Source organism: Lytechinus pictus, unplaced genomic scaffold (genome assembly GCF_037042905.1).
Source record: "Lytechinus pictus isolate F3 Inbred unplaced genomic scaffold, Lp3.0 scaffold_28, whole genome shotgun sequence".
Taxonomy (NCBI): domain Eukaryota; kingdom Metazoa; phylum Echinodermata; class Echinoidea; order Temnopleuroida; family Toxopneustidae; genus Lytechinus; species Lytechinus pictus.
In genome coordinates this window covers 157,665-181,879 of record NW_026974148.1, presented here as the reverse complement: position 1 = coordinate 181,879, position 24,215 = coordinate 157,665, and the positions used below count along the sequence as shown (strand labels likewise).

The 24,215-nt window shown below is 34.9% G+C and overlaps 1 protein-coding gene across 1 annotated transcript; it reads right to left on the bottom strand.

Moving 5' to 3' along the window:
- Positions 1–15,973: 15,973 nt before the first annotated feature.
- On the bottom strand, positions 15,974–22,887 carry LOC129260072 (uncharacterized). Its single transcript, XM_054898145.2, has 5 exons — positions 22,726–22,887; positions 21,757–21,924; positions 19,702–19,855; positions 18,297–18,415; positions 15,974–17,443 (listed from the first exon to the last, which is right to left on the bottom strand). Exons 1-5 carry the CDS (start codon positions 22,840–22,842, stop codon positions 17,225–17,227), a joined length of 777 nt encoding a protein of 258 aa, XP_054754120.2. The 5' UTR covers positions 22,843–22,887; the 3' UTR covers positions 15,974–17,224.
- Between the last annotated feature and the right edge of the window lie 1,328 nt (positions 22,888–24,215).

Below are 24,215 nucleotides of genomic sequence, written 5' to 3'. Positions count from 1 at the left end.
GGGTCCTAAAGCTACGCACTCGATTTATCATGCAACAATTAGTATTTCCTGTGCCTCAACTTCTAAAATATGTTAACATCATTATAGGATATATAAAAAGAAAAGTGAATATAACTCCGAAATTTCTAACAGTTGTTGGTTTTCTCTGCATTTAGAGATTTATTCAAATTCAAATTCAAATTCAAATTTATTTATTTCACTTCCATCAATTGTACATACATGAATTGTATACCATATATAAACATAAATATTTGTATACGTTGCAAAAAAAGAGAAAATAATGATACATATGTTGTGAAAAAAAAAAAAAAAAAAAAAAAAAAACACTTAGACAATTTGGGCAACACATTGTAGGTTTTAAATAAGTATACTATTTTTCAATAGAAATTAAATTAAGATGGAAATGGAGGGACCCACTAAAAAGCAATGCTTGTACAATGTGGGCCCCTCAAAAAAATGGATGACACAACAAATAACAAAATAACAAAATAGCAAAGTATAAATACAGATAATCAAATGAGAAAAAAAATCAATAACTGAGAGGGAAATACTCACAAAATAAATACAAAGTTATCAAAAATATACAGTTAGATAATGGACAAAACAACCCGTCCTAAAAATATCCACCCTTCCCCACCCCACCCACCCCCCCCCCCCAGAAAAAGAGAAGGAAAAGGAGAAAAAGTATATAAAATAACCTGGAAAGAATATAATGCACGAAAAATGTGATTGATGCCGTAAACAAATAACCGGTAGGAAGGCGGATAAGCGGACAGGAAGGAGAAAATAGAGGAGAGGATAGACACAATAATGTATGAGGTTCAATAATGAGCACATCGGAGAAGGACTTGTGTCAGATTTTTTTTTTATAAAAAAAGGATAATAATTATTTTATTTTTTAATTGTAGTCTTTAAAGTAATAATGATGACTTGACAGAGATGATGAATTAAAACTTAATTTGGGAGTATATTATAAGGTTTTAATAGAGATAATTTGAATTTAGTCTTAAAAGAGTTCAAAGATGTTGCATTTGTTATATCATTATGAAGGGAGTTCCATAACCTCGGTCCATCATATATAAATGTGTTCTGAGCCCGCAAAGTTCTTAAAAGTGGTAAATGAAATTCACCCAATCGCCTTGTTGGATAGTTGTGGATGGATAGATTTTTTGGAAAAATTGAATTAAATACATTTGGGAGGTTGTTGTTGTTATAGTTATACATAAACTGACCGAGATTAAACAAATATAAGTCTTTAATTTTCAATATTTTATTTTAAAAAAATAATGGGTCAGTATGAGACAAATATGCCGTGTGACATATAATACGTAGAGATTTCTTTTGTAATAGGAGTAATTTGTCTAAGAGTGTTTGTTGTGTATTACCCCACGCTAAAATTCCATAATTTAAATAAGGCAATATAAGGGATGAATATAATGTCAGCAGAGACGAAAATGGTAAACAAAATTTAAGCTTGTTAATTATACCAATGTTGCGTGAAATAGTTTTACATATGTTATCTATGTGAAATTTCCATGAGAGCTTATTATCGACTATTATTCCAAGAAACTTAATATGGGATACATTTTCCAAGGGAGTTCCATCAAATATAATATCAACAGGAAGTGTATTTATAGAGTTGCTAAACAACATATAATTTGTTTTTTGAAGATTTAGTGACAATTTATTTGCTCTTATCCATTCGGTGACATTTTCTAGTTCAGAGTTGATTATATTAGCAAGGTAAAGAGGATTTTTATGTGAAAAAAATAAGTTGGAGTCGTCCGCAAAGAGAATGAAAGAAAGAACATCTGATGATCTACAAAAATCATTAATATAAACTATAAACAAAATCGGGCCTAAAATACTACCCTGGGGAACTCCACAATTATTTTTTTTCATTTGAGAATTGCAACCGTTTAAAAAGACATATTGCTTCCTATTCATGAGGTAGCTCCTGAACCACTCCAAGGCCTTCCCACGCACTCCATAATGATGTAATTTGTTAAGTAAAATATCATGATTAATGGTGTCGAAGGCCTTGGAGAAGTCCAGGAACAAACCAATTAAATGAGAAGATTTATCGATTGAATGTGCCGCTTTTTCAATGAAACTCAATAATGCATGTGTGGTGCTATGCTTTTCCCTAAATCCACATTGCGAATTTGAAAAAATATTATTTGATTTGAAAAAATTTACAGTTCTTTTATAAATAATCTTTTCAAGTATTTTCGACAAAGTAGATAACAAAGAAATTGGGCGGTAATTATTAACATCTAATTTATCACCCTTTTTAAACAAAGGAATGACTTTTGCAATTTTCATGCTCTCGGGGACAATGCCGTTAAGAAGTGACAGATTGAATATATGAGTAAGGGGATCCGCAATGGACGATATTACCCCCTTAAGAAGAAAATTATTGATGTCATCATGTCCTGTACTTTTTTTAGAACTAAAATCAGAAACAATATTAATTATCTCCTGATTAAAAGTTGGAGCGAGAAACATTGAACTAGAATTTGGTGGGCCTAAAAATTCAGAAAAGTGTTTTGTTGCGGGAGGAATATTACTTGCAAGATTTTCCCCAATTGAAGAAAAGTGATTATTCAGGATACTACAAATTTGGTGAGAATCTTCAAAAATAACATCGCCAGACCTAATTTTTGTAATATTAGATTTGTTATTTGTTATATTCATTGCTTGTTTTAAAACTTTCCATGTATTTTGCATATCACGCTTGTAAAGTTGTAACTGATTAGTAAAGTATCTTTTCTTTTCTAAACGTATAATTTTTGTCAATGTATTTTTGTAACAAGTATATTTAAGTTTGGATTGTTCAGAGCGTTTCATTTTGTATTTATAATATAAATTATTCTTTCTTTTTATCGAACGCAAGAGCGATTTAGAAATCCATGGGAGCTTCGGTGATTTTTTGTAGTTAAATGTCTTATCTCTAAGTTTTGGAATATGGGTGTCAAAGTGTAAATTAAAAATGTTCATAAAGTTTTCAAAGGACAAGTTAACGTCATTATTATCAAGGACACAAGACCAATCAACATCGTCCAAACTAGCACCCAGACGAGCTATATTTTCGTGTGTTATTCTACGTTTTAATGGACGGCTATATATGTTATTGAATCTGTCATTTAAAGAGAAATTAGTCGAGACAGGGAAGTGATCAGTGATATCAGAGAGTAATATGAAGGAATCGGGTGGGGGAAGACGTTACAGAAAATATTATCAATAAGCGAAGCGGATTCATTGACTACGCGTGTGGGTTTATATATTAAAGGTAAGTAAGAAGCGGATAAAAATATTTCCAAAAAATCTTGTGTAACATTATTTTGTTTTAATAAATCAATATTAAAATCGCCCATTATAAAGCAATTTTTACTATCAAAAAATAGGATTTTTAACCAAGTCTGAGATATGATCTAGAAATGATTTGATATTCGAACTCGGAGGCCTGTATATAACACCTATGATAATGTTTTTGCTGTTAGGGATAGTAATTTCAATAAAAAGAGATTCAATTGTATCAGACATGCTGTTAAGCTCGTCTCGAACTACATAATCATAAGATTGTGAAACATATAACGCAACGCCCCCACCCACCCTATTTTGTCTGTTGTTAACTAAAAGATCATAACCATCGAGAGCGAATGGAAGGCTTGAATCATGAGAAAGCCATGTTTCGGTTAAACCTACTACTGAAAATGTTTGCATGGTGGGATTATCCAAAAGTAACCGTAATTCATCAAAGTGTTTGTTAATGCTCCTAATATTAAGGTGTATAAGAGAAAAAGAGGAGTTATCAAATTCCTTAACAACATTATTAAACTGGTTATGGGTGACGTATTCAGAACATGGACCAGGAAATTGGTTATCAGTGTCAAAATCATAATTCAACTCTTATGATGATGAATTAAATTTGTCTGTAACATGATTTTCAAAGGAAGTAACATAGGGATTTATGTTTGATTCACTTTCTACTAACGGTGGTCTAAACAAGTCAAGAAAGTCATCATCGTTAATTGTATTGAATGGTGTATCTACCGAATTTGCCATATTAAAGAAAAATCAGAAAACGCATTTTTTTTTTAGATGACATTAAAATGTCTATAGCAGGAACAGTGAAATCTGAAATACAAGTCCCGGTCAGAAACAGATAAACAACAGTCACGTGCATGAATGAGAAGAGGTACTGAAGCAAAAACGAACAGAAAGGGAACTTACAACATACAAAGCACGATACACAAAGGAGGTTCAAGGAACCTACATGTATGAGCATGATGAGAGAAGAGGCAAAGGAAGTCCGCTTATTGTGTATTGAAGGATGAACAAGCCGTAGTTTTGAGCATGTGCATTGTCCGCTGCTTGAGCCCACGAAGGCACCTGTAGAGGGCAGTAGAGAGCAAAGTAATGGTAAATGAAAATGACGTATCATGTAAGGGAGGTTCAAGCGAGAACCCGATTTCACAAAACGAAAATGTATACTTTTTTTGAAATAACACCCTGTTATAAGTATGGAGCAGAAATGAATTAATATAAATCATACGCATTCAATAGCAAAGTGTTTAATCATATCTTAAGAAAATGGAAAAAATAAGAACTCTGACTTTGAAAACAAAGTTAAGGTCAGATGTAAATGGATAAAGTGGAAAAAAGCTTTGCATTTAAATAATCAAAAAGTATCTCCTTGAAATTAAATATTTGTGTATATTCTGGTTCTAGCATTACTTATACAGAGTATGGAATCATGTGTGAAAAAGCTTACCCACACTGATAAGATGCTGTTTTGATGGGTACTGTGAATACATAGTCGGGTGTGAGCGGAGGCCGTAATACTTCCAACTGGATGAGCGATTTGTATAATCGTTGAATATTTCATTGCAGCCTCTGTTGAAAAAAAAAATTAATAGGAATTGTTCGTCACTCTGCAGTCACAGTTCCACACACAGAGTGCGCATTTGCCATTGAAATCTGCATGCGCGATAAGTGGTGCGTATAGCTTTAGACCCGCGTAGCTTTAGGACCCCCTACCATACAGCATGCCGGCGCTCGGGGCAGCCACCCCGGCCGGGCAGTGTCAGTGCACGAAATCTAAAGCCAAAGGCAAGCTAGCTACGGTACGTAGCTGCAAGCCGCGCTCCGAAAAGAAAATCTTAGAAAATGGTTATCTAACTTACTGTTTGGTCTACTGCGAATGCCTTCGAAGTCGTTGTCCATATCTGACCCGTGTTCTTAAAGTAATAGAACTATTATATTATTAACGGCCATCTTCGTCGCACCTAATTCTCGATCCAAAATTAGGCTGCAACATTAACAGCGAAAAACGGGCGCATACCGTTTTCAAATGATTGCGACTTGCCAGTGGCATGCATGGCAGCGCGCATGCGCAGGCCCGACGCCCAGCGAATTAATTCTGCGGATCATGACTTTTTTTTAATAGGGGTGAGCTAACTAGTTAGAGGGTTTGCATGACACCGGGGCATGACACCAATTACGAAAAAAAGTTTTAAAATAGATAAAAACTTCTTTGACATATAAAGCTTCCTCTTGTTTGGTTTGGTTGGCAACCAGTTAAGAAATGATTATTTTTGCCACTGCTTTTGAAGCTTTTTTTCTTTGAAGAATGATATACTTTACCTAAAAAAAAAAAATTATGTACTATTTTTTTTGTTTTACTTTTCCTTTTCTAAGTATATAGAAATAGCCTTGCTAGCATGGCAAGGTTAAAAAAATGGCAAAATAGTATGTGGCTTTGAATTAAATTCGTAAATTTCCTCGTCGTTAATTGGTAAATAATTTATGTCATAATCACGTCATAATGTGCTCATATGAAAACGCAAATTTCTTTGTCGTTGTTTGGTAAATAAATGATGTCATAATCACGTCATAATGTGGTCATATAAAAATGCGAATTTATTTGTCGCAGATTGGTCAATAAATGACGTCGTAATCACGTCATAATCTGGTCATATAAGAAAGCAAATTTACTTGTCGTAAATTGGTCAGTGAATGACGTCGTAACCACGTCATAATCTGGTCATATAAGAAAGCAAATTTACTTGTCGTAAATTGGTCAGTAAATGACGTCGTAATCACGTCATAATCTGGTCAAATAAAAATGCAAAAGAAATGTGCGATTCTAAGTCGTCAAAATGACGTCGTAAGAACGTCATACATACGACGACATGACGAGTATTACCACTTTACGATCAGTTAATGACGTCATTACGACCGTGTCTGCTATCAGGGTTCCTACTTTATAAATAAGCCCTGTATTGTATTAGGCCTAATCCATGACTCAATAGAGCTGGTAGCCATATTGTGTGGCTACAAAGCTTCGTACACCACGCTTTTAACAAATTTAGCAGACGACGCAATGTTCTTGGAATAACCGGAAGTGAGACAATAGTCAAGTCAGGCCCCCATGAACAAATCGTGCGTGCTGCAATGCGTGCGACCCGTTTTGTACATGAACCCCTAGAGAAGAAAAAGAAATCCGTAGTCCGAAAAAACTTCGCATTTTCCTCTTGAAAATTTGTGCCACTAACATTCGTGGTTTTCAAGCATGTTGCGTCAATTGAAAGATGAGATTCTACTTTGTAATTTGTATGTACAAAATCTTTCGCTTTGCTTACTTTGAAGAAAAATACAAGTGATTCAAAGTGAAGCTACCAACAAATTTGGACAAAGTTGTCATAACGCGATAAGGGCTTCGTCAAAGGCGAGTGAATTCGGAAATACGGCCCCGCACCCAAAGGGTTAAAAGACCTGGTAACATTGCAAGGTCATGTGCGTCATAGGCCCAGGTTGTCCTAAAGCCTAAGATCAGGTTACACTTTAAAGCCAGGTTACACTTTGAAGCCAGGTTACTCTTTAATGCCAGGTCGCAGTACAAGGCAATGTTACATAATAAGGACATGTTACGCTTTAGGCCAGTTTAAACTTGATTGATTGATTGATTCATTCATTTATTCCATTCACATAAAAACATATTTACACAATTATTACAAACAATGCATATGTATATGAAGAGTTTAGTTGCAAAAGGGCTTTGGTCCACTTTGGACCATTCTGAGAAAAACCATGTTTTTTGTTCTCACTTACTGCAATATTCTTATGAGAAACTAAATTGTCATGATGTACTACCCTATCGTGTTAACATAAAATTGGGTATAAGAGAAATCTACCTGTCTTCAATTTTTTTCTATGAATTATTTCAAAAATTATCATTGTGGACCTAAGCCCTTTTGCAAGTAAACTGAAATGAATCCAATCTATTTTGATTAAAAAAGTGATTTTTCTTTGCCACTTTTTTCACGTTTTCATGTAAATTTCAAATTTTCTTCGTTTTCATCAAAGTGACTAACACTTTAGAGGTTTTGAGACAGAAAACAATAAAATTTATGAACAATGGACCTAACCCCTTTTGACAAATGAGCTCTTTTTTAATTTCTCCTATATTGCATATTCTTATGCGAAACTAAATTTTCAAGATTCCCTACCATGACAACATAAAACTGGGAATAAAAGAAATCTTCCTTTATTCATATTTTTTAAAATATTCTTTTCCCAAAAAATTCCTTTTGCAACTAAACTGAAATGGACCTAATCTCTTTTGAAAGAAAAACAGGAAGATTTTTCTTCGCCATTTTTGATCACTTTTAAATAGGAATTTCATCTTTTCTTTGGTATCATCTTATAGAGCTACTAAAAATCTATACATTGAAACCAAAAAATCAAATTTGATGAAAAATTGACCTAAGCCCTTTTGCAAGTGAGCTCTTCATATACAAATATTAAAATCGAAACAATAATGCATAAACAATGTTCATCATATACAAAGATTGAAAATGGAAAAGAAGAACCTTTGGAAAAGCCTGATATGGCTTTGCAAATTAAAAGTTCTCACAAAAATATGTATAATTCACATTAATATCTTAGAACATAGATTATACATCAGAAAGTTAAAGAGATAAAAAAATGCAACAAACGAGACCAGAAAAAAAAATTACAAGCGATAAAAAATAAGAATACAGGTGGGTGAATTTTCATTATTACTGTGAATACAAATGAAATTTTAGCAATTTTATAAAAGTTGAATTGGATTTTATTAAACGCATATTAAATGGTATCTTGTTCCAAATTATTGGTAGGGTATTTCTTACAGATTTTTTGATATAGAGGTTTTTATTTTCCATTAATGAAATAAATTACAAAGTCTAGTTTCAAGGCAATGAATTTGATGATTAATTGAGAACATGGATGATATATTATTTGGTAATTAGTCTTGAAAATACTGAAAGCCAAGTAATGCAATATGGTAAATGAATAAATCAAAAATATTTAAGGTTTTTAAACGGAAAAACAAAGGAGCAGAGTGGGCATGATATTCACTACCTGTACATATACGTAAAGCCTTCTTTTGTAACTTAAACAAAATGCCAAGTTTACCTTGAGTTGAACTTCCCCATACACCTATACAGTAACTCAAATATGGAAATATAAGAGAGTTGTATACAGTAAAAATATAGACAATGGCACATTAAAAATTAATTTATACATAATACCAATTGACTTTGAGACTTTATTTGTTATGAAATCTATATGCGCATCTCATCGAAGATTACAATCTAATAATACTCCGAGAAAGTAATAACATGTGATTTTGAAATAGATATGGAGTTAATACTTAAAGATATTTTATCAATGATAATTGACCTGTAATTCTTTTTATGAAATATACAAAGAAATTGTTTTACTAAGATTGAGCAAAAGTCTATTCGCATTAAACCATTTTGAAACTTGATGGCTACCCGCTCTAAAATAAAACAGCAAATATCAACTTTGAGCGGCCGATCCGAAAGTATTGATGAAATTATTTTTCGCTATGTTTTACCGTTCATGGATCGGTATATACCGTGCTTTTCGCCTGAATTATTGATTTAAGCCTGATGAGATAGGCCTACTCTTATCTTGAAAAGCTAATATGTACTAATAACGTCTTTAACACATCAAAAATGATTTTTTTTCCCGGCCTATCAGGGAAAATGTACACTACTTGAATATATTACTGCTCTCCCTTCCCTCCATTTGTGAAAACGGGATCCACCCCAGGAATATTTTTCGTTTTCTGTGTACCCCTCTTGAATTAATCCCATCTACGACACAAATGAGGACATTGCATTATTTCCAAGAGGTTACCAATAATATTCTTGAAGGACATTCTCAAACGCCCAGTAAAGAGATTAGAACTCCCGCTCTCACATGTCATAGGGCTATCACATGAGAAGTTAAACGAATCGAAACCCCCATATGCTTTCTAAAAAAAGAATATACATTTTTAGAAGTAAAACTATACATTTGAGGTTTAAAAAATCACAAATTTTGTGGCTCGTGCTTTGCGCCCCATCAATTACTATTCAGCAAGGTAGTACTTATCCTGTTTCTGGCTTTCAAAATATTTAGAATGTCCAATAACTAAGTATGGAATATTACCAAAAATTTTCTCGCGTTTCGCGCTAGCATCAATTATTATTTACAAAGGTATTCATTGTGTTTTTGGTTACAAAAAGTGTTTAGAATGTCCAGTATTTTTCAGGTTGGAATATCACAAATATTCAGCTCGAGCTTCGGGTTCGCATTATTCGATTGGCAAGATATGCAGGCATATCCTTTTCATAAGTCACATGAAGTCCATAACAGGTTCCTTTTCTGGTCAGTATATAAACAATTTCAGCTCGTACTTCGAGCTCTCATTAATTCTTTAGTTAGATACACATCTTTTTCATGATTACACAAAATGCTTGGGATATTTAATTTCTATGTCTTATGTTACAAGAAATGTCCAAATGTTTGAGGTCGCGATTCGCACTAGCAATAACTCGAAATAATTCCCTTTTGTTAGTGATTAGCGCCACAAAGCGAGTTTTATAACTTCAGATTTGAAATTTTCCAAAGCGCTTGCACGCTACACTCTCTCGCTGAAAAGAGACGAAAATATCTCAAAAATCAGTTCAAAAACATTTGCTCAACTTCGAGGGGCGGATCCAGCTTTCGCCAATAGGTCGGGGAAGGGGAAATTTTTTTACCCATAATTTCCCCGATCGGCCGATCAAAGTAGATTTTTATTTGTTTCTTTTAAGGGGTAATCATAACAGTCACTTCTTAGCTTTATTCTCACAAAACATGAATGAATAATAATCTCATATAAGCCCTAATTAAATAGTACGAACGCGAAACGCGAGCTAATTTTTAGGAAATTTACGGCCTACTTGTGCGCATATGGTAATACTCCTATGCAGAGCTAATTGGCCGTTGATGGAGTGCATGAGACCCATGTGCAGAAAAAAAGGCAGTTGCGGTAGCGTGGTTCGCCGACATGTGAACCAACAGAATGTGGTGCCACTGCGAGAAGGCCTGTGGGGATCGGGCCGGCCGTTACGAGGCAATAAATTAAACATGGGAAAAATACCTTCTTCGTACTTTTTCTTCGTGTTTTTCAGTGTTTCTCTCAAGTTAGAAGAACTTTTTTGGGGTTGCCAAAAAAGGGGGCGGGGCCGGCCCCCCCCCCCCCCTTGGATCTGCACCTGACTACTTCACGCAGATGATAATGCCATTGTGACCATATACGTTTGCACCAAATTGCCAATTTTGACATACCTTTTTGTCTGCCCCCCCCCCCTTCAAGCGAAAATATGTTCACACCGCCCCTGCTTTAATTTTTTTTTATCCATGTTATTCTAATTTGTCATATGTTCACGGAGAAAACACTCTATATGCTTATATTTCAACTGGTTATTTTTTCTACCTTTTCGGGGTTTGTTGTCAGGGGCGGATCCAGCCTTCGCCAATAAGGGGGGGGGGGGGGGGGAGGGGGAATTTTTTTCAGCAATATTTTCCCCGATCGGCCGCTCGAAGATAAGTTTTGGTTTCTTTAAAATTTAAACATTCTGGGAAATGTTTGTTATCCTAAAAAAGATATGCATGCAACTAAATAATTACTACGAACGCGAAGCGCGAGCAGAAATGAACTGATGGAAAAGGTACTTGTTAAAGATTGCTTGCAGAAAGCCATGAAGACGTTATATATTAAAAAGTCAAGTAATGTGAGCGCGAAGCGCGAGCTGAACATTTTTGGACATTTTTACCTAAAAAATAGAAATTCTAAGCACTTTTGTAACTGAAACAGATTTAACTGAACAATTGATGCGAGCGGAAAATTTCGAGAATTAGACCTACTAAACAGTCAGGCACACTAACGGTTTTCCGCTATTCACGAAAAGAATGGATATCCGCTAAAACAAGGCTCATGCATAATTCATAGCGTCATCCCCCCATCATGCATTGCGCTGCTTCGCTTGTTATGTCAATGTAAAAATTATGCGGGTTTCAACTGTAATTGTTTGAAACATTCTTGCACAAAATGTGATGGTTCAATCCTCTGCATACTCTACAATGCAAATGAAAAATATTTGAATTTTCTCCTTTGTGAATTTAAAACGAATTTATCCATGACATTTTGATAAATCTTCACTGGAATACGTAAGTAGGTGGAAGTTTTTGTTTCGAAGATCGAAACATGCAAATATAGATGTTCTCACCGGGCGCTGCAATTTTCAGGGCAGTCTATATATCAGCGTGTGTACAATTATGACAGCTCGGTGACAGCTCAAACTATACACAGGCAACCTCACAAACACTGAGGTAATAAGCAAAAAAGTAACTTACTTCTTTGGTACTGCTACATGGTAAACAATGATCCACTGATGAGAAATGGAAAATGAACAAAATCTCCAATCTAATAATAGCATAATTTCTTTTGGTTACTAAAGTACTGGACACACAACTCCCTGTTTTGGCCAATAAAACAGCACCACAATAACACAACAGACGATACACAAGGACACGTGGTTTTTTCATTAAATCTCGTATAGCAGATTGCTGAGAAGGCTTACATAATTTTCCCAAATGATGCGGAATTATTGCTACAGCCGATCTCATTGTTTACAGTAGAAACCATGTACAGAATATCTATGGGCCTACATGAGTGATTTGGAAGTTGCAAAAACTAGTATGACATAATGAATAGTAGGGACATGGATCGAGTAAACACAGTAGCTCCATGGTAGGGACTACCTTATTATACATGCATGTAAGTGGGAGTTATACCAGCTTATGTGATTTGGATATTCTCAGCTGGCTGTGATATATTGGATTCTTTAATATAAGTAAAATGAAAATATGAAAGAAAGAAAACAATAATCAAAACATAGGAATACTAGGCTAAATTCGAATAATCTTCCAACCATCATAACAATCACATGTTTGTCATGGTCATAACAAGACATCATAGATCAGAAGCAAAACAAGAGTTATTGTTATTAACCGAATATTTTCTTGCAACTATACCACCCTGCCTTCTTTCGATGTCATCCTTTTCATTTCATCCCCCAACTTTCGAAGATAATCGTCCATGCAACCGTGCCCTATGGATGCAGTGCACCCGAACACTTGACAGTGATGGGGCCTAGCTTTCATCACCTTTCATACACATTTATTATACACGTGGGCTATTTTAGAAATTGCGTAAAAACAACAAAAAACGCCTACATGTAGATTCATAGTTTATTTTCATTTGTGCAATAAAAACAACAAAGCTTCAGCTACCTCACAATTCGTGATGCAACCGATAACCATTCCAAGTATGTATGCATACGTACAGTGATTTACATTAAACGACTACAAACGTCTATTCAGAGCGAGTGCCAATCAAACGAGTGCGACCTTTGAAGACCGCTCAACGAAGTGCGATAGCGAATTTCCATTCTTTTCGTGAATAGCGGGAAAGCGTTAGTGCGCCAGACTGCTAAACGTGACACTCTATTCATGTTTTGTTAATCATAAAAAGATGTAATCGGGGATCTTCCTCACATTAATGATGCGAGCGCAAAGCGCGAGCAGAAAATTTATATATATATTTTTGAACTGATCGAAAAGGTACCTGTAACTATCTTAATTCGAGCGATTATAATTGTAATCAAATAGATTAACTTTTTAATCCAGCTCAGATTGTCCTGAGGGACAAATCCCTTCAAATTAAAAAGTAAACTTTTCTTGCATTACTAATTTTTAATCTTCAGGAAGATTACTTTAATCATAATCAAATTAGATTAAAAACTAATCAGTTATGAATTAACTATAAATCCCTTTCTAGATTACCACTTTCACAACCTAAGAAACAGTACAAAATATGAAATTAAGAATTGGGTGCTTTAACAGCTTTATTTTCATAACATTTCATCAGTTAACATTCAAAATTCAATGCTTTCAAAGCATTTTTTACATTGCAACAATACACATTTCGTCAGTTAACATTCAAAATTCAATGCTTTCAAAGCATTATTTACATTGCAACAACACACATTTTATCAGTTAACATTCAAAATTCAATGCTTTCAAAGAAGTATTTACATTGCAACAATACACATCAGAGTGTAATGTGATTATGAAGACCATTGTACAATCAATTCTCAATATAATGAAAGTAGAAACATTAAATATTCTGTACAATTATAAGGTGAACTAGAAATATCACCGAAGGTGATTAATACCCCCGCCCCATCAATAACATGCTGTTACCATGACAACACGATTTTCGGCACGTGAAAAATGTGTCTTGCACATCCTTACACCAAGACAAATGTTTGTGCCAAATTGGTTGAAAACTGAGGAAGTAGTTCGATCCCCAAGATTTTTACCACATTTTCTGACATAACATGCCGTTACCATGGCAACACAGTTTCCGAAACATGTGGAAAATGTGTCCTGAACATCCTCACACCAAGACCAATCTATGTGCCAAATTTCATAAGTATTGGTTGAAAAATAAGGAAGTAGTTTGATTCAGGTTTGCAACGGACCGCCCCACAGTGGGCCAGAATGGGTTGAAAGTGCGCCAAAAATATATTTCGAGTTATATTTTTACTTTAACATGTTGATTAAGGGTAATTTTGGGCGTAGAATCGACTGAACATAATTTAAAGCCGATGTGACGTCACCTTGATACCAAATTTTGATTGGCTACTTAAAACCTATCTGTGAAAAGACAAATTACGCTATACAATGTGTAATATATAAACTTTGTGTTATGTGCTACTGTCAGATTGACCAGAGTAAATGTTGGTTTATGCTTCTCACATGCCTAAAACGTGTGTATGAGATGCCAAAAATAATTTCATAGCATCAAAATGATCATTAATTAGATTTATAAAATCTGAAATATATTAACCGTGCTTTATCAAGCTGTGTTGACTTGTGTAAAACGCAGAGTATAAATTATAACACCACGAATGTATCACTATGAGGAGGGTTTTTGGCTGAAATTATTCTACAAGTAAGTTTTATCTCTGGAAGAGTTGTGTGTATAGCCCTTATATTTGCGTTAGCGACCTTTATTTTGTTTACATTTTGCCCGGAATTCATGTCATTTTCATGGAATGGAAGGGGAATCGTCCTCGCTGTGCAAAAGCGAACGGCAATGTACACCCATACGGTGCGCTACGACGACTGCGCGGTATAAACATGACCGTTTTGAAACAGGTTTTTGGGGTGTTGTGTCAAGTAAAATCGGCTCTAACATGAAAACGGGCAAAAACGAGCAGCTAAATTTGGTATCGACTTAAAGCTTAGACATCGGGAAAAATGATGCTTATAGAATTTGAACGGAAATTCACGGAAATCTAAACGTTTCTAATGTAAATGCAAAAAACATGGATTTTCAGCCTATTTCGAGGAATAATCATCCTATAAACCTCCTGAAAGATGTCTTTTATCTACTTTGAACCCTTTCACACGAAAAAAGAATTTATCAGGATTATGTGGGAGCCATTTCAGATTCCTACATGAAAAACCTTATGTGAAATGGCCTGTTTTTCAACTAGGTTGTCATATACGTGACATTTCGCAAAATGTCACATTTTACGATTTGAGGTAGGAAATTAACAACCTTTATGCAAATTCCCGAATGAAATATTTTGCTGAAGTATTCTTCAAAGTGTTGTCTTTCAGCTGGAAATGACAAAAATTTAAAATCTGAAATTGCCCAAAATGACTTTTGGCGCACTTTTGTTTCGCCCCGGCCCACTGTGCGCCCGCCCGACCATACGCTGATCACTATATACCCCCTTCAAACTTCATTTGGCGGGGGTATAATTATGATATTAAGTGATGTGATTTGATATAAATTCATAAAAATACACAGAATAAGTTATATCATATATAATAAGGAAGGGATAAGTGACCAGGCAATGTATAATATTGAAAGAGTTTACGATGCAAGTTGTGTTTCAGCGCTAATCAGTGTCACAGTAAATAACTTCATGGCATAATTAATTATAGTCATGTGTACTCAAATTCATAAATTGCGGAAATAAAGAAATGAGAGCAAGTTAAACAAAAACTTTGAGATTGTTGTAGCAGAATAACTGACCAACAGGGACCGTGATTACTAAGTCTCTGCTGAACTTTGTTCAGGTGAGCAAAAAAGAGCAAAATAAATATGAAAATGAAATGTTAACCTTAATCAGACTGGATTATTTTAGAGGGGGGGGGGGGTAAATGCCCTAAAGGCCCCCCGCCCAGTCTCGGCTTTATTGATCGCGCAATCGAAAAACGAAAATAGTCATGCATGTCACCCATGACTTAATCTACAAACCTGTATACTATTTGATTGTTCCAAAATAATTCAAAATTAATTTGTTATTATAAATTATCATAATTTATGCATGAAATTAGAATTTGACTGTTTTAAATTATAAGGCCCTTGTACCGCTAATCTTTTGTTTAGAGACTCCCTTTGAAATTCTGACCAAATGCACTTAAAAAAATAATCAGTATCAAAGTGTCTTAAGTATTTAAATGTTTTTCAAATATCATATGTATTTATTTGTTTTCGATTTTTTTTGGATGGAAATTGTCGACAATAATTTCATGATCTTAAACAACATGAAATTATTTGATTTTAATCAGTAAAAGTAAAGAGAACGGTATGAATTTAGGCTACAAACATAATTTGCATTTTGAGCAATTTTGGGACTGACATGCACTTACATAATTATGCCTAAGTTCGGACTGCATACCAAGGCGTCGCAAATTTGGTCTCAAAAGATGCATGAGATTTATCGACAGATTTATTGCCAAATTTTTTTTAAAAGGGGGCCTTTCACCCTCCCCCTCCCAAGTCCATTTAGGGTTAAATTTGTCTTGATGTCTTAATGCAAGACCTTGTAAATTCTGCTTGATTCTTTACCTTATGACTCATGAATGATAAATCACTCTCAGCAATGTAATATCAAACTAGATATCACCATGTCTTCTAGTTACTTTTGTGAAAAATGTGTCTGCACATCCTCACAAGCAGACCGATGTATGTGCCAAATTTCATGAATATTGGTTGAAAACTGAAGAAGAAGTTCGATCCGCAAGATTTGCAACGGACCGCCCGACCGTACGCTGATTCCTATATACCCCCTTCAAACTTCGTTTGGCGGGGGTATAATAAACAACATTTCTTTTCAACCCTTAGGCTCACACCACAAGTAGTCAACGAACTCATTTTGTCTCGGAACACTTGTACATCATTACTCATCTTAATTCAGATAATTTCATACAAAGGCTCATTTTTTGGCATAAACTAACCACTAATTTAGCTTTCACTCAAAACCACTACTATCCCGATCGCTCTCTAAAGCTTGAAATAACAACCTTGTACTACTTCTTTGCTCTGCATAATTAATATATGTAAATTAGAACTTCTTTCATAAATGGTCTGCATACAAGACTACCTATATGAACAACATTTTCTCACTCAGCGTATATTTATACCATTTGGAATCTGTACAAAAACATCACTTATTTTCATATTTTATCATTTTCATATTTATGTACAAAATCCGAAATAACAGCCTTAGATAAACTATTCTCTGTCATGTTCGTATAGACAGCAAAAGTGCTTATGAATTACAAAGGTAAGGTGAGTGAGAGGCCTGTCCCGGTCTAACAAACCCTCTGTTCTGTCCCCGAAAGCCGCTTAGTTTTCTTGTCCAAGCTACTGCTCGGTTAACTTTAAATTTCGGATCGATAACGCCATACTTCTTACAGAGGCTTTGGTATCAGATGCCTGCATGACCCTGTACATTTCAGATGCCATGAACTCCTAGAAATGTTGAATTACTTGGGCAAAATGGACTCCAAATACATGAGACTTAAAAAGCCTGTCAGTGGCTTCCACCACATTCTGTCCCGCTTCAATCACTACCTTGTCCGCAATCAAAAAAGATCGTAGTGGCTTGCGTCTGTGTCCAAGGGCTAGTATATAGGGCTGCCGAAACTCAGCAGACTTCCCAGCTGCTGCCGCTTGAACATCTGTCCCAATCTGGCAAAGAAGCAGAAAGAAGTGATAGTTGAGCATTGACAACATGAGCTACAAATTTTAAAAACATAGGCCCCGACATTATCATATTGAACGAAATGTAGAACCTAATTACTCTCGTATTGAAACAGAGAGGGAAAAAATACATGATGTAAACCTGTAGTATATTTGAAACAACCCCATGAATGAAGCATTAGGAGGCTGCCACGATCCATAAACAGCCAACGATATTTATAAGCCAACAATGAGGTTTTGCCAGTGAAGGAGAGATTAATGACTGCATGTATACATGCCTGCACAGCTGGAATTTGCATTACATAAGATATTGGAATGCATCTTCAGGATGGCATACACCACTGCATTATATTTATATGGCCTCTTTCAAGTTCTGGCTCTGCAATTTGTAATCATCATATTATAATTTATCTGTGTTGATTTTTTTGCATTTGTTAGTATACATGAAGTTGATATTGTTGTTGAATAAATAAATACTACAATTAATTTCTTTATAATGATCATTCACAATTCTTAATACATAGGATACTCAGAAAAAAAGAAAAGTTTTCATAGTGAAAAGTAAAGGGGGAGAGGCATTAACCAATGTAGAGGAAGATTCATAAAGAGGTGGAACAAAGCCCGGGAACAAAAGAAAAAAAACTAACATAGACTAATTGGGCTGGGTGGAGAAAAAAACCCAATGAAGAGAGGGACAGACAGAAAAAACAGAGAGGGAAAAAAGTTGTGAAATAGCAAGAAATACACACAAAAAGAGAAGCATTGTGGGACAGGAATTTAAGGATAAATTGATGTCTGGTAGGGAACCCAAAATTCACATATTCACTAATTGACTACTTACAGGTCTGTACTGGATGAAGTGCTCCAAACTCGATGCCCTTGAACTCGAGGTGGGGTTCTTTGTCTTTGTCAGTGGCTTATGTAACATCAGCAACAGTGCAGTTAAACCACACAGGTCTCCTGTAACAAATAAATATTATGATATTATAATTTAATATGTTTAATTAACTTTGGCACACTCCCTTATTGTCATGTAATGATAGTAGGTAAGATTATATCTTATCTGCTCACTTTGATGCAATGATGTACATACATGTACATTGCATCATCTCCTCATTGTAATGCAATGCATATATTGTACCCTCCATTCATCACAATTCCATGTGTGATAGAGAGAGATTACAAGGTCTCTGCCAAACTTTGTTCAGGCAAAACAAAAAAGTGTGGAGACAACTGTTGTTTGGATCATTAGATCTCTGAACATCTTTTTAACAATCATGGAGAGTGCCACTTAAGTATTTGAAAGCGGATAACTTTTAATATGTTTTGTCTGCTGTCACCTATATAAAACAGCAAACAAAATTTCTTTGCACAACCAAACTGACAATGAATATAAATCAGAAATAAAGGGGGAATCTAGGCTAAAAATCTTATGATTTAGAAAGTAGAGTAAAATTTAACAAGCACAACACATCATATGTGTATAGAAAATATTTCCCTTATATGGACATAACTAAGTAACAACAATGATCATAAACATTCCATCAGGAGTCAGTCATCCCAGTTTATTATGTTTGGAGCAGAAAATTTGAATAATTATTTCACATAATAAAATACAAATCATCAGCTTGCTCATTGAATATGCATGAAACCATTTTATTGAAGAAAAAAAATGCAAAAAAAAAATTAACTTCGTTACTTTTTCATCCGATTTTGATGACATCTTTAGTGTTGTGCTTGTTATATTTTACTCTATAAGACTTAAAGGTATATCTTTGATGTACTAAACTTTTTTTTTCACAATATATGCCAAGGCACTTCCTTTGATCTCCTCTATGCTCTATGCACCTTTTATATTCCCTTCAGCTCCCATTGTTCTGTTCTATCTTATATTCATGGAAGTAATCCCTTTGATTTTTCCCCCTCTTTCCTATGCACGAACCTACTTACTTCCACTGCAACATCCTCCTTCTTTCACCTCAACTCTATTCTTACTATTGTTTTCAATTTCTTTCTTTTTTTCAGCCTAAACCTAGCATCATACATGTACATAAGTTGTTGTATCTTGCTCTTATCTTCATTCGTTCTCCTGAAGACGAGCTGCGCAGTTCAGCTCGGAATGTGGCGTTTCCAACTCTTACATGGTTGTTCCGCAAATACCTTCCGAATTGATTTATATTTTACTCTACGTTTTCAAATCATTTGAATTTCAGCCTGGAGTCCTTAAAAATAAATACTTTACTTACTGTTGTCACCTTCCTCAAACTTTTGAATTGATTCTTTTACCGCTGGATACCCGCTCAAACCTAATTTTATGATACGGTCTCGGTAGAACGACTCCCACTTTAAAATAAAATTGTCAGAAAGGTGCCCATGTTCTGTTTCAAAGTCCATGTTGATCTGTAAACCAAACAGGAATAAATATATTCTTGTAAACCTAATTTTCATGCTTGTAATAGTAGAACATTGGGTCCATGATTCAATGCGTACATTTTGCCTAGTTCATGAAACATGGACATAACCCACATAATGATAATTAAAGGAGAAAGAAACACTAGAAACCAGTTGAATTCATATCAAATTGAAAAATCAAAGAAACATATTGTTGAAAGTTTGAGCCAGATTGAATGAATGATAAGAAAGTTATGAGTATCTGAATATTGAGATCACTAATGCCATGTAGATCCTCCAATTGGCAATGCGACCGAGATCTGTGATGTCACAGACTTACAACTCCCCCATTACTTTAATACTTATTTCACTTAAATTCTCTCTTTTATAGGGTCTATTGCAAGATGAGGTGTTCTTTAATGAGAGGAAAAGTACAAAGGTTTCACAGCATTATATCATGGATGATTTGTTTGTCATATCATAAGAATGAGCAAAATGAGATATTTGGGGGTATATTTTCACTGTCCAAAGGGGAGAGAGTTGTACGTCTGTGACATCACAGATATTGGTCGCATTGCCAATGGCAATGTCTGCATAGCATTAGTGATCTTGATATTCAAATGCTCATAACTTTCTTATTACTTGCCCAATCTTACTCAAACTTTCGGTGATTTCATTCTTTGATTTTTTTACTTTCACACAAGCTAACTTGCTACAAGGGTTTAATTCTCCTTTAACATGCATGATTTGAGAAACTCTGGATCTACCCTAAATATGATTGGAATAAAAGCCCTATTTACACCTGGAGAAAATGGGAAAAACTGTAACATTAACGGGAAAGCCTAGTACAATTTCCTCTCTTGGCGAGAAAAGTGCATGCATTTTGTCATTTACATCATATATTCTTAATCTTTAACGCTATCTAGTAAATATTACCCTGCTCCACATGAATAACTTTAAGTCCCTACCCCTATGGATGATCCTCATCACGTTTGGTTTTGAAGATGATAACAATCTGATTTACCCGACCCCCCCCCCCCCGGCCCCATTTATTTTCTTTTACACCTACATGGGCCCAAATAGCTTGCCTAGATATTGTCATGAAAAATGTATTCTTCCATAAAGGTATATATGCAACATATCTTGTTTGTAAAGCTTTTGGGTACGTACCTGGATAATTAATTGACCCCCCCCCCCCCCACCACCACCCCTGGCACGTTGCCACATGCCATATACGAACAACTTTAGGTCCTTACGACGTAAAGACGATCTACATGTTTGGTTGAAATCTGATATCTGGTTCAAAAGAAATTCAATATGAAAATATGATTTCCCAAATTGACCCTTTTTCCAAACTTTCATTTCCTTTAGGAGCCCAAGGTGACCATCCTAGGTCTTGACATGAACAACTTATATTCTCCATTTATAAAGGTATCTACATTCAACAGATCATGACTGTACTGCTTTACCCACTTTCTCCAATAGGGGGGGGGGGGCACATGCTCCATATGAATAAACCCCCTACTGATGATCCTCACCAAGTTTGGTTGACATCCGCCCAGGGGTTCTTGAGAAGAAGATTAAAATGTAAAAAGTGTAGGCACAACGGACAAAAAGCGGTCACAATAGCTCACTTGAGCCTTTGGCTCAGATGGGCCATCAATAAGGGAACTGAGAATCAAAATCATTAAACTGACAACAATCAGACATACACTGTAGTGAGAATCTGTGTTCTTTCAGTACAAATTGGCAATCATAACAATTTTAAACATATTTAAGTCTTAGTGGATATATTATAAGCAAATATTTTTTTAACACGTTAAGCATTAAAGTAAAAATAAAAGTTTGCCAATTAGCAGAAGAAAATAGGCCTCTTAATAAGTCGTCATGAAAGATCGGGTTAATTTTACAAGTTCTGGCATCTCTTGTATCCTTGGAAATGTGGTGATGAAGTCTGTAATGGTCATGTCTGTCCTCTTCTTCAGCATCATTTGACGATAAGCAGCAGTGTCTTTGAAAAATTTGATAATTTTCCCCTTATTTGCTGCAGTGGGAACTGTGTGCTTCATCCAGTTAACCTGAAAGACAGAAGTTACCGTATTATTTCAACCATCAAAATAACCTGCATGTACATGTTAGGCACTTTTATTGCCTTGGACACACTCTTTGTATTACTTCTAAACGTGCCTTTAATTTGGTGCCCCCTTGATCTCGTATTTTGAGCTATTCTGCATTTCATACATTACACAGATTTGCATGCGTACTAGGGATGCCATCGACATGGCAATTACATCATCAAAATGACAGAAACCATGCCAATATCGACATGAGAAATAGATTTCACAACATTTGTCAATATAATTTCCTTAAATGTTAACTGCATGAAATCACCTATTAGAGCTTTCCAAATGTGCTTTGTCACTCAGATTAATGAAACAAACCTGAGAATGAAAGAATGATGATGATTACCAAGGCATGTCATTGACCAATAATGATTTGCTTTCAATCTCTTTAACTTTTTAATAATTTATTTGACTTATTTTTTAATTGTTCGGAGGGCTTCCGAACAAATCTATACATATAATAACTACATGTACAGTTTGCAAGGTGTAATTATTGTAAAATCATTAATCTGACTTCGGTTCAAAGCGTGAAAGCTGTTCGAAAATACTTTTGATAATGTCTTTTTTAAATATAGAGCAAGTTTTATTTTTCCACTTTTTCCTTACCAAAACTATATTTGTGCTTTAAGAATATCTTGAATTATCTTTTCTAATCAGTTTATTAAACTCAGACAAGCCTTTCAGTCAGCCACCCATCTTATTTCACATATTATTTTGCAGGAATCAACACTGTAACAAGATTGACATTTCTCACACCTTTTCTTGTAATTCTTCATCTTGAAGTAATTCCTCATCCACTATCACATCTTCTTGTTTGTGATCATTTGATTTGGCATGCTTCCTCTTCTTACCCCGTTTGCCATTCGGCCTCATATTCTTGAATCTGTACTCAATGAATCCTTCATTTTCTGGGAAGAAATGCTCCTGTCATGTCGAAAGCATAAAACATATGTAGTCACATGATATCATGAGATCCAGTACTTCAAAAGGCAAAATCATGCATTCTTCGTAAAAATAAATAAATAACCTGAGTCAAAAAGGGGCATGAGCCTTCGATCCTAGCAAAATCTTCTTTGAAGGAAAACTCATTCAGTATGTTGCTATGGTAACCAAATAAACAGATAATTATTTTTACAATATTTGTATTTTTTAAAGAATATGTAATTTAGTGATAAAGATGTAAATGTGTGAGCTTGTGATTCTACTAATAAAATTTACCTTATTGTCAGCTTTACGTAGACACCACAATCACAAAATACCATTAATCCTAACTGGAGTTATTAGGATAATATCGGCACGCGAAAAAAGGGCACCAAAATTGGAAAAAAAAATCCTATTTTAGGGGCGGTGGGCGGGGTCGGCCAGTTGCTTTTTTTATCCTTTTTAATTAGACATCCTGCAAATCAACAAATAAGTAATAATACGAATTACTCTTGTCATTGGAATTCTTGTTTTTATTATATCAATAATCGTCGCTATGGTAACACACTCAACATAAATAATAAAGGGCATTTATACTGGACCTGCCTATCTGTATGCGTTTTGTGTACATTATTATGTAATTTTGATCCAAAATTTTACTGGTTTTTAGTTAACATAAAATATAAACAAATACTTTTTAAAAATCATCAAAATACATATCAAAATAACAGGAATTTACTCTACTTTCTATTGATACGAATTTCTAAGATCTTAGGCGTTTTTTACTCTGTTTATAATGTGTCACATGAAGACATGATTCCATTTCACGGAAGCGTGCCTGCAGGCACGATCGGCGGTTAAACGCTTAATGGAGTATTAACAGAACACACGTGTCACCTGCTAAAAGTTCAAGGCACAATAAAGGAAAACTGTGTAGGCCTACTTATAGCACAATTTGCATAAATTAGCCAAATTAATGAATTTCCAAATTCTATGCACAAATTATGATCCCTGTACTTAGCTCTACCAGATTTAGAGTCAAGTTGGACTTAGACCTACAGTTAAAAAAGGCATTGTTTGGTGAATTTAATATATTTGCATTAATTAGCAGTTAATCAATTTCCACATTCTGTGTAAAGGCTATGGTTCCTGTACTTACATTAGCTTTTAGTTTTAGATCTTTTACATTTAGATCTAGACCCATCTCCTAGATTTTAAGTTTAGTCTAGGTCTAGATCTAGACTACTTGGCCGGTCACTAACAGTAACACTATTCACACCCGTAAGGCCCAAGGCCAAGGCAGTATAGTGTATCACTCACACTAC